The sequence below is a fragment of the Schistocerca serialis genome, chromosome 8 (genome assembly GCF_023864345.2).
Source record: "Schistocerca serialis cubense isolate TAMUIC-IGC-003099 chromosome 8, iqSchSeri2.2, whole genome shotgun sequence".
NCBI classification, from domain to species: Eukaryota; Metazoa; Arthropoda; class Insecta; order Orthoptera; family Acrididae; genus Schistocerca; species Schistocerca serialis.
In genome coordinates, this window is record NC_064645.1 from 301,588,077 (window position 1) to 301,602,593 (window position 14,517).

The following is a 14,517-nucleotide window of genomic DNA, read 5'->3' on the forward strand; positions in this document are numbered from 1 at the left end:
AATGTGTTTCCTTCTTATGTGAAATTACACATCACACACGGATTCACGCTTTATCGCTTCGGAAACCAATGGTAGACGCCTAGTGAGTTCTCTTAACTGATTGGCGCCTGCCCGCTCACGTCTTACTTCTCATTGGTTGATTCTGTCCACCAGTGATATCAATATCAACTGAAATTTGCCATTGCTTTCTGATTCTGAATTTACCATTCTCGAAATTATTGTTAAACTTGTCAGTGCAGCAACGTTAGCTGCATATTTGAGGACGCTTATTATTGTTTACACAGCAAACCTAAATAACGAAAGATACGCCTCTGAGCGCCAACCTTTGTAACTGAGTCACCAATGTCTCTGTAGGTTTCAGCACGACACGGCTTCCACTACCCCATCGTCCGCATGCTCTGACACCACTTTTGGCGTCGTGAGATGGGCAGTTCTTGTCAGAAGCATATGACTGTGAAGTACACTGTATCTCCCTACAAAATTTCAGATATTTTATCAGATACTCTTGTTTGTCGCTAATTATCAGCTGATCTAACTAAAAGAGTATAGTATCATTTTAAGCAAGCTAAGGAATAATGTAGTAAACGAAAAAGTTTCAACTGAACTGCTAATGTGCTCTACAGGTATATCTCAGGGGTGAATTTGCTTCCTCTCTTGTTCTTACCATATAGATAGATAATCGACCATCGCAGAGCCAAGAGGAAAATGGAAGTGTTGAATTCAAGCTCACTTCATCTTGAAACTGGTTTATGTAAATGATGTTTCCTTGAAAATTATTAAAAGATTTTGCAAGTGAACAAACTCACACAGTCTATGCATATCTTTACGGCACAAAGTCTGAGCAAACGATTAGAAATAGCGCAGGAGGAAACTAGAATGAATGAAACAAAATATAAATTCTTTCTAGTTGGCTTCAATAAGGAACTGAAATGCATGTTAAACGTTATACGTGGTCTTACACTTTCTAATTCTGTAACTGTTGTATTACGGAAAATATCAGAATTTGGAGATTAAAACATGAAGAAGTTGCACTTAAACAGCGCACAATTCAGCCTTAACATGGCACAGAAATACACAATGCCATAAATCATAAAAGCCGTTGACTCAGAGATGTGAGGAATCTAATGGACGATGAAGTTCAAATAGAAACCAAAAGTATACCTACTTGGTCCCTTCTGCTGCATTGAGCAATTTCTGAATATATGGTCCTATAATTAACATGTATGTACGAGAGAGCGAGAATGCGTGATACAGAGGGAAGTAGAAAGAGAGAGGGAGATGGAGAGAGAAAGAGAGTGTGTAGAGAAACATGAAACGCATGTTAAAAAAATAGTTTAGTTTTTATTTAAAAAGTACTCACGAAAGCTAACTGATTTGTTCCGCATCGTATCAAGAGAAAGCAATTAACTATCTAGCACACACACACACACACACACACACACACACACACACACACTGTTTTACAGAACTTATGTTCTACTGCAACACTTGCTGATGCCGTAGTAGGTGCTTGACTTTCCCCTGGTTATCAATATCTGGTCCTTTGTTTGAGATACTTATTACTAGATGCCTGTCGCCGTATATCGCATTCGTCTGCAAGCAGCGATGTTCATACACTGGAGACACGCTACGACGTAGGAAAAAAATTTTGAACTTTCATCGGCCTGACGTTCTATGTGAGGTCCATCAGTTTAATAGTCTTGTTACAAGTAGTCCCATCTGTCTTTTTAGTGTAAAAGCATAAGGCGGAGACAGGCGTCTATATTCGCAAGGTTTTTGAACAATTTACTTATTTTCGGTGTTCTCGTGTGGTGATTTCGAGCTATGATTTTGTACTCTCAATGGAAGAAATGTATTTTATCCTGAATATCAGTTTCTTTAGAACATGTTTATTCACTGTCAATGCCTACACGACGTATGGTTTCTTAGTCATTTTCTGTTAAAGATTAAGTTTATGTTGATGTCTTGTACAGTCATTATTAATAAGAATATGCCTGTAGGATGAATCGTTGTTCTTCACATGTTGGCAGGAACTTTGAGCTGCTGGAGCAGTGTTTAGGCGGGATGTTACTGGGACAAAGCCTCTCCGTCGGGGTGTGCTTCTGCTTTCAGCTTTTTCAGACTGCCAAGGTAAATTATGAACCTAACAGTTCAGTTGATAGAGAATTCCATCGTCTGGAGTCATCCATTTTCCGTTAACGCCTTTTATGTACTTTGACAATATCGTTATCAAGGGATCAGAGAGCCTAAGCTTCCTTTTCGCAACCGAGAACTGCTGTCCTTTATCAAATGTTGTATTCACCTGGTCGAATAGGGCCGAAGAAACAGAGTTTCTTCTTGGATTGAATCGGGGCTGTACGCAGGTGTATTTGCATTACATACTGTGACGTCACATGCCATCATCTTTGACGAACTAGATCCTCATATGATATTTGTAGACTTTGTGGCTGCTTTTGTATACAATGATACTTAACCGCTCATAATAACCCAACCACCTGGATAACGAGAAATGTTATGACATATCCAGACTATCTATGTTGAGAGTATAGAAGCGTCCCAGCACGTACTGCATAAGTATTGTCGGGAAGGAGTTCCAAATTTAAATACACTATCTTACACATTTTTAGAAGGTTAGCGGGCATATTATATAGAAACTACTAGATTTTTAAGGAAATTAAGAGTTTGAATGTAGAGTGATATAGAAAAAATGGATGGAAGGTACCATGTGAGCGTATTCTTTGAGATCCGTATTGAATTCGTGCTGACTTATTCTGTCTTTAACCCTATCTTGTGTATCTAGCCCAGTCTTGGTGTTATCACTGCTACATCTGCATACCAAATATGGGAAGAAAATTCGTGAATGTCTTTGTCAGCAAATTGCGTATAATTTGCTATGTATATTTTTGTAGCCTAATTGTTTCTGTGCTGTATTTTGAATTAAATTTTTGTAGGTTAATTATTTGTTTGTTGCATTTCTGAAGACACAATTGGGCGGTTGATGGCATTTTCAAATATGGCTGTGTTAAATGGTCAGAAAAAAGACTCAGGATAGGTAGAACAAGGCACGAAAGGATCCTACACCCTCCATGTACCTATTCTGCCTCCTTGGAAAAGGGAATGGAAGGCAGGAAACAGAGAAAAACTGATTTATTTATATAACCAGAGTCAGTCTAAGTCCATTTGAACGAAATATTTGATTCGCCATTGTACATTTTGGACCAAAATTACATCACCCAAGGTTCAGTTGATTATCGAAAGCCTTACATTATGATGTCAAAATCATTGAAAAATTGTTTGTAGGAGGTTGTAGCACATTGCTGATTGTAATTTGAGAAATTTGCAGGAGAATATTTGCAAATTTAAATTAAACTTAAAATAAACGTGAGAACTTTTCTACTTTATTTTGTACCGTAATGATTTAAGTACCATATGTTGTTTCCGCTAGTAGGCTATATGAACATACATAGTTTTCAGATATGACACTGCTAGTGTCAAGGAAACGGGCGAGGTGGTAGATATACATCTTTAACTGCGTATGTGATATTCCTCTTCCTCTTTTTATTTGGGGAAACCTGTACAAGTGAACATAAGCTAACCTGCTTTACTGCTTCCTGCTGCTACCACTGAGCCCGAATGTCACTTTTCTGCATAGACCAGTGTAAATGACATCTGCTGGGGTTTGGGATTTTCTCATGGATTCATACATTGCGAATCTCTTCTTTATATATCCACTCCGAGATATGTAGGCTTATCCTGCTTACTGCAGAAACACTTTTAGTACGAGCTGTGACTTGTGCCAGACATAAACTGTTGTTTCCCGGCAAAATTTTATATGTCTACTAGAAATTCACTATTTTTTTTCTCGGAGTGTCCATCATTTCCAATACACCAACTCCAACAGATGCTGTACAGTTTTCTCCTAAATATATATTTTTAATCTCACATACTTACATTTTAAGTAATCACCATAAAATAACACTGAGGTAAAACAGTGACCGGAAACACAACTCTGATACATTTAAACTCGTTGAGCTAAACTGTTCATGATTCAATTAATTAAGATAGCTCAACCTGCTCTGTAACAGTAAACAATTTTTCATTAATAACAACTCATTAGAAGAGTATTTGTTGACGTTTACTCTTTACAAGAATAAAAGTGACGAAGCTTTAGGTCTCAATTTCATCTCATGGTACGACATTAATATCTGACATTGTTGTTGATTCCGTACTCAAGAGACGGACATTGGCATATTGCTGCAGAGATCCTACACTAAAAAATGTTCCGAGCTGTACCAAAGTAACAAGTAAGTACGTGCCATACGGTTGACTGATTAATGCCTGTGGAGAGTGGGGTTGTGTTTGTGTTGTTGTAGATGGAGAGAATCGAGCGGTTAGTGATGAGCTTTCTTTCTTTCAGAGGTCTAATGGTGTGCAAGAAGTCGGTAAGATCGGCAGCTACCTGGTCTTCGAACTCTCAGTACTCTTCGTATACTGCTGGTACGGGGAGGATCTCATTTCGGAGGTATGTACAAGTTATGGTCAATGATAAAGACGGAAGCGGATTAATGAAGCAGAAATACTTTCTGTTTAGTATTACACATTACTTTTGTTTTTGATCATAATCTGGCTTAATTCCTTCAGCCACTTTTTGATGATTGGGCCGGATATGTGGCGATATAGACTAGTACTTGTCTAGCGAAAAGGGATAAACTGATTCCTTTTATCGTCATATGATCCATTTTCGAGGAACGCCACCAAGTGGGGCAATCGGCTTAATGTTTGTACTGACAAACACATTTCTGTTAAGCACCTTCTCAACAGGAATCAAAGAAAACGATGGTGAGGCTTATTAGCTGCCAGGAACTCCTACATTACACTGGTAACTGGGGATCCTGAAAAATAATTTCAGTGCTGTTTAAAAAAAAAAAAAAAAAAAAAGCTGTTTACCGGTGTCATATAAGTCGCGAAATAGGCTAGTGAGCCAAAAACATGCAGTTTGCTGCAACTTTGTCTCGTGAGAATCTGTTGCCGACTTTCGAAGTCCATATTTTCCAATCCTAGTTGACACATTTAAGACTATTAGCACTGCTTGTCTGTGAAATTATGACTCCCAATTTGGAAAATTGATCCGAAATTGGATTTTTATTTTCTGGGGCGATACATCAATTGTTTGACAACTATCGATAATGATTCCTTTACCTGTACACAGGTTAAAGAATTATATAACATCATAGGAATTAACATATACAATGCCAAAAAATACTTAGTACACCTTTTTACGGAATATGAATTGACACAAGATTTATTGACACAGTAGTGCATTTGGAACGTACAGCTCAACAGCACAAGGTACGAGAAGGAATTTAGGAAAGTGTAGACTGTCTGTAAAGCAAACTGCACGCAGGCATCAGCCTAAAGTACTGCACCAAAATTGAAACACTAATGAAGTAGCAAATAGAACAGATTTCGAACGAATAAACAGACCCAATGGTAGGATTCATGGATGACTGTAGTCTATCCTAAAGTATTACACAGACATTAAGGAACTTCAATGGAAATCTCTGATAAATGAAAGGCGGCTTTGTTCTTCTGATATCCTGTTGAGTAAACCTAGTAAACATGTGTTCGAGGATGACGACGTGGCAACTTTATAAACATTATAGTATGTTGGGTAATAGAATGTTAGAATTTACGGTTCATACCAAGGGACACATTCCATCTTCGCTTCCTTTGTGAATGTAATAGGACGGAATGCTTATTTTGTTGAGAAGTTGTTTCAGGATTCCACCATGCTAAAACAAGTGCTGTTCTGAAACGGGCAATATGTTATCTTTTGGTACACGGTAACATTAAACTGTCGTCAGTGAACTTTTCATCGTTCATCTATAATTTCACCTGTCGTTTAATACAGAAGCTGCATTTTGTTTAAAACAGTAATTTCATAGCCATTAGTAGCAGGCAAAAAAGTTATAGTGTCGGAAAAAAGGTGTTATCAGTTTATCTACTGGTGTTACTTTTCATTTCTTTCAGAGCGAAAAAGTGGCACTCTCGGCTTACGACGCGGTGACTTCAATGCAGGAATGCCCGACGTCAACCAAACGGTCGCTGTTGCTTCTGATGCTCAGAGCTCAACGGGCGCTACGAATCACTGCTGGTGGCTTCTTCTCTCTCTCCAGAGAGTCCTTCGTATCAGTAAGTATTTCCTCAGGGGCAGCCATAAGACCTTACATGAATATATATAAAGATGATATCTGTTCTTTCGGAAATGTCCGAAAGGACAGAAATCATCTTCATACAGATAAGGCTTACCGGCCAATCATCTTCTTCAGTGCGGAGGCACTCACATTGGTAAAACTCTTACGGGAATCGGTAGATTGACTACCGCGAGTAAAGAGCGCAGTGGGCAGGGGCACTACAATTGTAGTGTGTAGACAGTAAGCTGGAAGTGTGGGTCTCACGGGGAGCGTGCCAGAGATAAGTCCCTGCAGTCGCAATGTCCTCAGTGTCCTCGATGGCTCAGTCGGACAGAGCGTCTGCAATGTAAACAGGAGATACCAGGTTCGAGTCCCGGTCGGGGAACACATTTTCAACTGCTGGCGTTGATGTATCTCAACGCATATAAGCCTCTAATCGTCTGGATTTCATTGTAATTTCATAAGGTCTTATAGTCGTCATTGAAGGTGTTAGCTGAATGGCCAGAAATGAGCAACGGTCCAACTGTGCACTGATGTTGCAAATGCACGGCTGGCTGGTTCCTCCGCTGACACCGATTCCGTCAATAATAAACATGATACACGGAGAAAAGACTTCATGATGGCAATACGTCTTATGTCCATCCTTCGCTGCTATTGCAGCTATCAAACTTCTGATGTGCTAGGATTCCCTTAGTTTATCCCCTTCACTTTGTCTTGTTTATGTTAAATGGTTGAGGTACCACCACCACGAAAAGCAAAATTATCCCGTAACTGTTTAATGCAGATTTCTTGAAATAAAACTGTCTAGTGACTAACTCTAAATCGATGGATTGAATGGAATTATAATTTAACTAGTAACTGTAGCTTGTAATCCTATAAAACATGAGCTTCATATTTCGTCGCACAGATGATGAGAGAAGATGGCTCTGAACGTTCCAATCTATTTCTTGCCTTAGCGTTTCTAATTTATTCATTTTGTACACAAGACATGAAATCAGTGTTCAGAATATTAAGTGACAGGTTAATATAACTGTAGCATCTTGTTGAAGTACACACTTCTTTTGAAACAACTGTTGAGTGTTCATATGAGATTTGAAGCTGTTTTCTGCACTGAAATACACACCCAGACCCTCAACATGGCCAGTTAATAACGCGTTCTCACTATCTTTTGGAGGCCCAAAAACTCGGCTGGAGTCGGATTGTCTTTTATTAGTCGGTATTTGACGCGTCACCTAGAACGACTGCGTGATCTGAGAAAGCCGCCATCTTTCAAGCACTGGATGTAGTGAGATGACAAATATTGCCTTTAGACTTCGGTGTTCCATAGCCTAAAAATTGTGAACTATGGGTAACTTTCGAAAAGCTACCCTGAGCTATGCGCACAGTTGAATGATCTGTTTCTTTTAAGAAGAAACTGAAACACTACCCTTTGTCACCCTCATAACGGACCCCAAAAAATAACGCGTGAGGCCAGTTTTCCCAGTTTTTATACTGTAGGCGCTATAGCACATGTTCCTGCATTCTCGCAGTTATGCTTAATGCTTTCTTCATTTCCCAACCAGGCACGTCACATTCTTTTTTTCTTTCTTCTTAATATTTGGTTTTATCCTCTTTCTCTCCCTTCCATCGATTCTCTCACGTCCATTACTGCTGGCCAACCTATTTTAAAACTACCTCCCTGTAACTTGTCTCTGTTGGTTCAGTCAGGTACGAATATAATAAAGTGTACTTAAATTTCATTTCTCTGCGCTACAGCTACTAGGAAACGGTTTATAATGCTGCATTCTTGACGTAACTTACCCTTATCATCATTAATATAAATCAAAATATGTATAGTGCCTCGATAAATGTGAGGAAGAGCCTGATGGCCCTAATGTTGCCCGGTTAAGTATATCAGCAAATTAGTCGAATAAATAAATATTTACTGTGCATCACCTTTACTCGTTGAGAGTGGTCAGCACCTACCTCATGTTAGGTTACCGTTGAAAATTGAGATGGCTAAATGTCCTATGGCAGGGACACGTGCATTAGTCTCAGTCATCAAGGAAATTTCAGGGAAAATGCATTCGAGGAATCCATTACTGTTCTTTAACAACCATACAAGAAATACGTAGAAAGGGCAGAGAAAATGCATAAATGTTCCAGGCTATACTGGAGGTACAGTTGCTATCAGTACAAACAGTGGGGAGACGAGACGCGAGAAGTTAAACTCCTACATCGGAGACATTTTCGAGAAACCATGGGGTTTTATTGCCTAGGATATCTGATGTCCATCTCCTCCAATGATGGTGAGGACGGTTGGCCACTCCCACGAGACAGACTTGCTGAAGTATCGCTGAAGTACGTAAAGTGTGGTCGTCTCTGTTCCTGTGTCGTCACGAGCGAGGCTTCTCTGCCTTCTCTGGTGTAAATAACAGTAGCAGTTGTCGCCTTCACGTAGTTGGCTGGGGTTGGGGTGAGCCTTGCTGCTTCTGAATTGCTGGAGCAGGGGTGCCCCTAGGCTCAACGGCCCTCCTTCGGTATAATCATGCATAGGATACATGCTGAGCTAAGAATCTGCACGAGGTTGCATTAGCAACAACGTGGTTAAAACAGGCCTGATAGGAATGTTACGATATACCTAAAGGTGACCATCAGAGGTGCCCCACGTAGGGTAACTGCAGTCTACAGGGGCGCTGGCGGGATCAAAAACACAGTCAGTTCTAAGGAGGAAATTGTACCCTGTGGCTGCATATACCCAGCGTCAACTACTGCTTCTTATTTCGCCCCTTAGATTCTCCTGCGTTAACACACGGAGATCCTGTAGGTCGCATTTCCCACTTGGGGAGAAAGAAGTATATATATTTTTGGTTGTTTCATAAAACATTGTTTTATAATAATGTTCATTATCAAAGGTTTTGTGGTGAAAGGGTACAACTCGTCATTCATTGTTACAAGAGTGACAAAACTGGCATTCTGTACTTGCCAGCCGGCCGAAGTGGCCGTGCGGTTCTAGGCGCTGCAGTCTGGAACCGCGAGACCGCTACGGTCGCAGGTTCGAATCCTGTCTCGGGCATGGATGTGTGTGATGTCCTTAGGTTAGTTAGGTTTAACTAGTTCTAAGTTCTAGGGGACTAATGACCTGAGAAGTTGAGTCCCGTAGTGCTCAGAGCCATTTGAACCATTTTTTTTTTGTAGTTGCCAAAAATACATTTACTACTTATACTTCAGGTAAAAGCCTTTTATTGTTCGGTGCACCTATTTCTCTTTGTCTCCTATTACTCTTCCTCTTTACTTTCATCGATTTCAAGATCACTTTATTAAATGACAATGTTAATGTGTCTGAGTATGTGTAGAGACTATAATAACAGTTAATTAAGCACTCAATTTAAATAGGTACGTATTAATCAAAAATAGACGCACAAAAACTCCTAATGTATATATATATATATATATATATATATATATATATATATATGTGTGGGTGGAGTCCAGATTGCTGTATTTTCTCCTTCTATCTCTTATTGTTAAAGGGAGTCCTTAATTATAGGTTTACTTCAATTTTTATTATATTTTTTCTTCTCTCTCTTTTAGTGGCTGACTTTAGTTCCAGACCACTTTCTCCTCTACAAGCACGTACAGCATCACTCGTATCTGATTATTTGATTTTGAGGGGGATGGGGTGCCTCGCTCTCATGTGATTTTGTACATGAGATCACCTATACTGAATACATGTCCTCTCGTAGTTTCTTCATTTTTCACTATAGTGGTCTCAATACAAACACTGGTGTCCAAAATTAAAGCAACGAACCGCCATTTTACCGTCTTGTGTCTAATTAACCGTATATTCATACAAACTGTCAACGGATTTCCGTACAATCGTGAGCTCTCTGATCAGCGGGTAACCACATAATGACGACGTCTGGGCATCTATCAAATGGGATAGTGTTTGCCGGGTAGTTTCACATGCACAATCGCAGTGTATACAGTGTATGCAGTGCGTCATCGAACGCGCAGTATGGAACAAAGAAGACACAGACCAGACTCTCTGAGGTGGAGGGCGATAATAAGAATGGAAGCAGGACAACCGCAAACTGCTGAGGCCTGATGGCTTAACGTGAATCGTTCTATTGTTTCTCGGAAGTGGCAACAATTTATAGAGACCGAAGCAATACCCCAAAGACCATGGCATGACCGACCATGTGTGATATCGGAGAGAGAAGACCGTTATTCGGATGTAAGGGCAAGACAGCACCGCCTTAGTACTGCACAGCATTAGGCATCTGATCTCGCAGCATCCACTGGACTTGCTGCATTGTGACAATCGGTGTACAGAAGGCTTCGGCAGAGTGACCTGCTGGGTGTGTACTTCTGATGTCTTCGCAGAAGGAACATACCACCTGGGTGGTCGAACAGTGAGCCGATGCTTATTTCCCATATGAATCCCAGTTTCGTCTCAACAGTGATTCTCGACGCATTTGGATCTGGAGGGAACGTGGAATATGATTTCGGAACCTAAACTTTATGGAAAGAGACCTGTATCGAGGAGAATCCCTTATGTTGTTGGCAAGGACGATGTTGACCACAAGAACTGTTCCTCATGGAACTGTATGGGTGAATCTGCAAGGTTTGACTACTATCAGGTATCGTGACAAGGTCTTGGGACCTCATGTGCGAGATGGTGCGGGCCCAGACTTCGTATGATAATGTTCAACCTCAGAGCGAGAGCGATTGATGTTTTCACGGAAACGGAAGATATTACACGCATGGCGTCGCCTGATTGTTCTCCCGCTTTGAATCCCATAGTGCACGTCTGGGGCGCACTTGGGAGACAGGTTGGATCATGTCAGCATTCACCAAGCACTCTCCAAGACCTGCGAGCAACTCTCCAGCAAGAAAGGGCGTTGTTGTCTCAACATGAGACTGGCGATATCATCCACAGTATGACTCATCACTGTCAGGGCTGTATTCCTGCCACAGGTAGCCACACTCCACACTGAGCACGCTAACCAGTTGTAGGAATGTGTATGCAAATCTGTTAAGAACATTTTTGTCTGCCGTGAAGCATATTGCAGATGTATTCTTTACACTGTTTCTACTTTAATATCACCTGTTTATACCCTTTTATGGCAGAGCAAACATAACATTGCAGAATTTACGTTACTTTTATTTTTTACACCAGTGTGTTTTTGTCACAATAGTTGTCTGCCATGTGCCTCAAAAGAAATCTAAAACAGCCTAAATAGCACAATATTTACATAAACAGAACACAAAAAATGCAAGAAATAAAACTCCAATGCAGACATCAAAAGAATAGGGTAAGTAGGGAAAGTCTGTAGTGCTATTCCCTCATCAATTTCACTAAGTATATGTCGTGTTACCTTGACATCATCTCGATTGCAATAGGCTCTATCGGAAAAGGCACTTTAAGCTTGCAAATATGTGCTCTTTCTTGTGTATGTCCACATTTAAGTCAGGCATATCTTCACTCGTTTGTTTCAACTTAGTTATTTCTTCTGATTGAATGAAAATCTGGGTTACATAGCTGTTGATTCTTTTTTTAAACTTCAGTTAACCTGTACCTTGGATTAATATGCCTCCCCGTTTGCTATCATTGCCTAAAACGCTAAGACCTTTACCAATATGTGCTACAAGTAGCCATTCGTTATTACTTCTCAGAGTTTTATCGCTACACCATTTTAAGTTTGATATGCATTTCTTTATCAGCTGAAAATGCTGCCATGAATTGCTCCCATCCGGTACATTACTCCCCTTACCACTACATACTATTTCGTTCTCCAGCTTTGCTCCTATCCCGCTATAGTGATATGAGTAAATATATAATTTTACCAGTAGCATGTCGAGAATACTGCCATTATCTAAACTGCGCCTTCCACAAGACACTCTTTGCTACTGCACTATTCGAGGGTGTCATTGCCTTATACGCCCAGCTGTTGTGCGATGAAAGGCAGCCATGTCGTTTAACAAAGACCTTATTCCGCCACCATTTTCCGACATGCTCAATGATAACCACATCTGGTTGACTGACTCTCTGTAATTCTTCTACGTAAAAGGTACCTGCTGTTTCACTGCCACCACGCTAATACAATTCATGCTAATGGACTATCTGATTGTGATCCAAAATTAATTGCAATTTGGCAACCCAGAGGTAGGTTTCTACCAAGCAGTGAGGCCTATTAATGCAATATTATGTTCTTTTCATGCAGCGTCCAGTACACTGCTACCCTTATTGCTACGTTCTGTGTCTTAAGATTAAACTAAAATGTGTGATGTGGGACGACATATATGTAAAAGGACATGCTAATATCTAATTAAATTCGTTCCTTAGTAAATTCGTGTTATTATTTCAGAGTTGCTTTCCTAAACAGTTATCTAAATGATCCAGTAAAAAGACAAGTCAGTCACGGATAACTAATTGAATTAAAATCTCATGTAGGAGGAACACGGAAATTTATGTAAGGGCCATAGTAAGTGAAGACCGGTCATTACTTGCAAACTATAACAAATACTGTAGTATTTTAAGTAAAGCCATTATACAGTCCAGAGGTATGCATGGACTAACTGAAATAAATAATGGAGATAATAGGATTAAAACCGTATGACACATTGTCAAATGGGAAATAGGGCAGGTGACTGTACAAGTTTCCACAACAATTAAACTTTATGACCATGTTGTGATTGATAGATCACAAGTTGAAAATGCTTTTAAGAACACTTTCCAAATGAAGCAGCATGCACAGGAATAGATGGCTCAGTTGAAGAAGCAAGAAAATATATTATGACCTTATTCCACAAAAACTTGAAGCAAATAGAGGTAGCATCAACATCCTTCACAGAATGGGCTTACAGAAAGTGTAAGAAACAAAAGCTCTTGTTGGGGTTGATGCAACTGCAGCCAGAATTTTGAAAAGTATTCCAAGTTAACATCCAATGTCCTTAGTTATATAATCAATGCTTTACTGGCACAGGGAATTTTTCCAGACAAGTTAAAATGTGCAATCCTTAAACCACTTCATAAGGAAGGTGACAATACAGACTTAAACAATTACCGTCCCATTGCATGACTGACATTTTTTCCCAAAATGTTTGAAAAGGTAATGTACTCGACAGTAGTCACACACTTACGTGGAAATAAAGTACTTAACATATCACAGAAAGAATCCCTGAAATGTTTCTCAACTGAGAGTGCTATTAATCCATTCACCCTTCGAATAGTGCTAGTCTTAAATAATAATCTATCTCCACCTGTTAAGCCTTATGATCTGTCTAAGGCCTTCAATTGTATATATTATGACACTCTCTTAGAGAAAGTCAAGTTTCGTCATATTGATGGCTTTTTAAATAGTTGGTTTGAATCATACTTGAGAAAGAGAGTGAAAAAGTTTGTCTTGAATGATTTAGACAATATTTTAAAAGAAGAACATTTTAATGGCTGGGGTGAAATCATATAGGGAGTCCCACAGCGTTCAATTTTGGGGTCCACTGTTACTTCTTATATACATTTTGCCGATGATATTAGTGTTATAATAAATTCCATTAGGGAGGAAGCAAGAGAAGACTTTGTAAATGATATTTTTCTGATAATTATTGAGTGGCTCTCTGAAAATAGATTCTCCCTAAATTTTGAATAGATAAACTACATTCAAAGGTATACAAAATATAGAATAATATGAACAATTGATCTAGCATGTGAGCAGGTATCAGTTAGTAGGTGGGACTACTTCAACGTCTCAGGTGTACATAGTGATGAAAATTTCAAGTGGAAGAAGTATATTACTGAGCTTCTCAAAGAATGAAGTTCTGCTACTTTTGCTCTTCATATAAACGTTTCAACGTGCTGAAACTTTTTGCATTTTTCTACTTAATAATATCTTACAGAATAACTTTCTTGGGTACCTCACAACTTCGAAACAAAGTACTGAGTGCATAAAAGCGAACACTACGTATAATACGTGGTGTTCACCCATGGAGGTCATGTAGGTAACTCCTCAAGGAGCCATGCAATCTAACTACACTATTTTAGATATTGCTAATAAAGAAGTTTTAAAGCTAATTTAAAATTATTTCTCCTGAACAGTTTCTTGCATTCCACTGGCGAATTTCTGCTTAACAATTGAGGCAGTAAAAGGAAAAAGTGTTCATCAATGTTAACACTAATCATGTATACAACCTTTAAACAGCTTCGTTTCACATCATTTCGATGTAAGAGTCTCTCGAATGATCTATGGAATATGTAACTAAGTAACCAACCTTCATCCTACATGATGTAAATTGTAGAGTTTCTTCATTGTACTTTGAAAATGAATCTCAGGTCATAATCTGA

At 39.4% G+C, this 14,517-nt stretch overlaps 1 protein-coding gene across 1 annotated transcript in view; it reads left to right on the top strand.

The window, feature by feature from the left end:
* Positions 1-14,517, top strand: part of LOC126416343 (odorant receptor Or2-like) — a 505,928-nt gene that overhangs the window by 198,172 nt on the left and 293,239 nt on the right. The window contains exon 6 of the mRNA XM_050084020.1: positions 6,031-6,192. Coding sequence (XP_049939977.1) covers positions 6,031-6,192 — 162 coding nt within the window. The remainder of the gene's footprint in view (positions 1-6,030; positions 6,193-14,517) is intronic.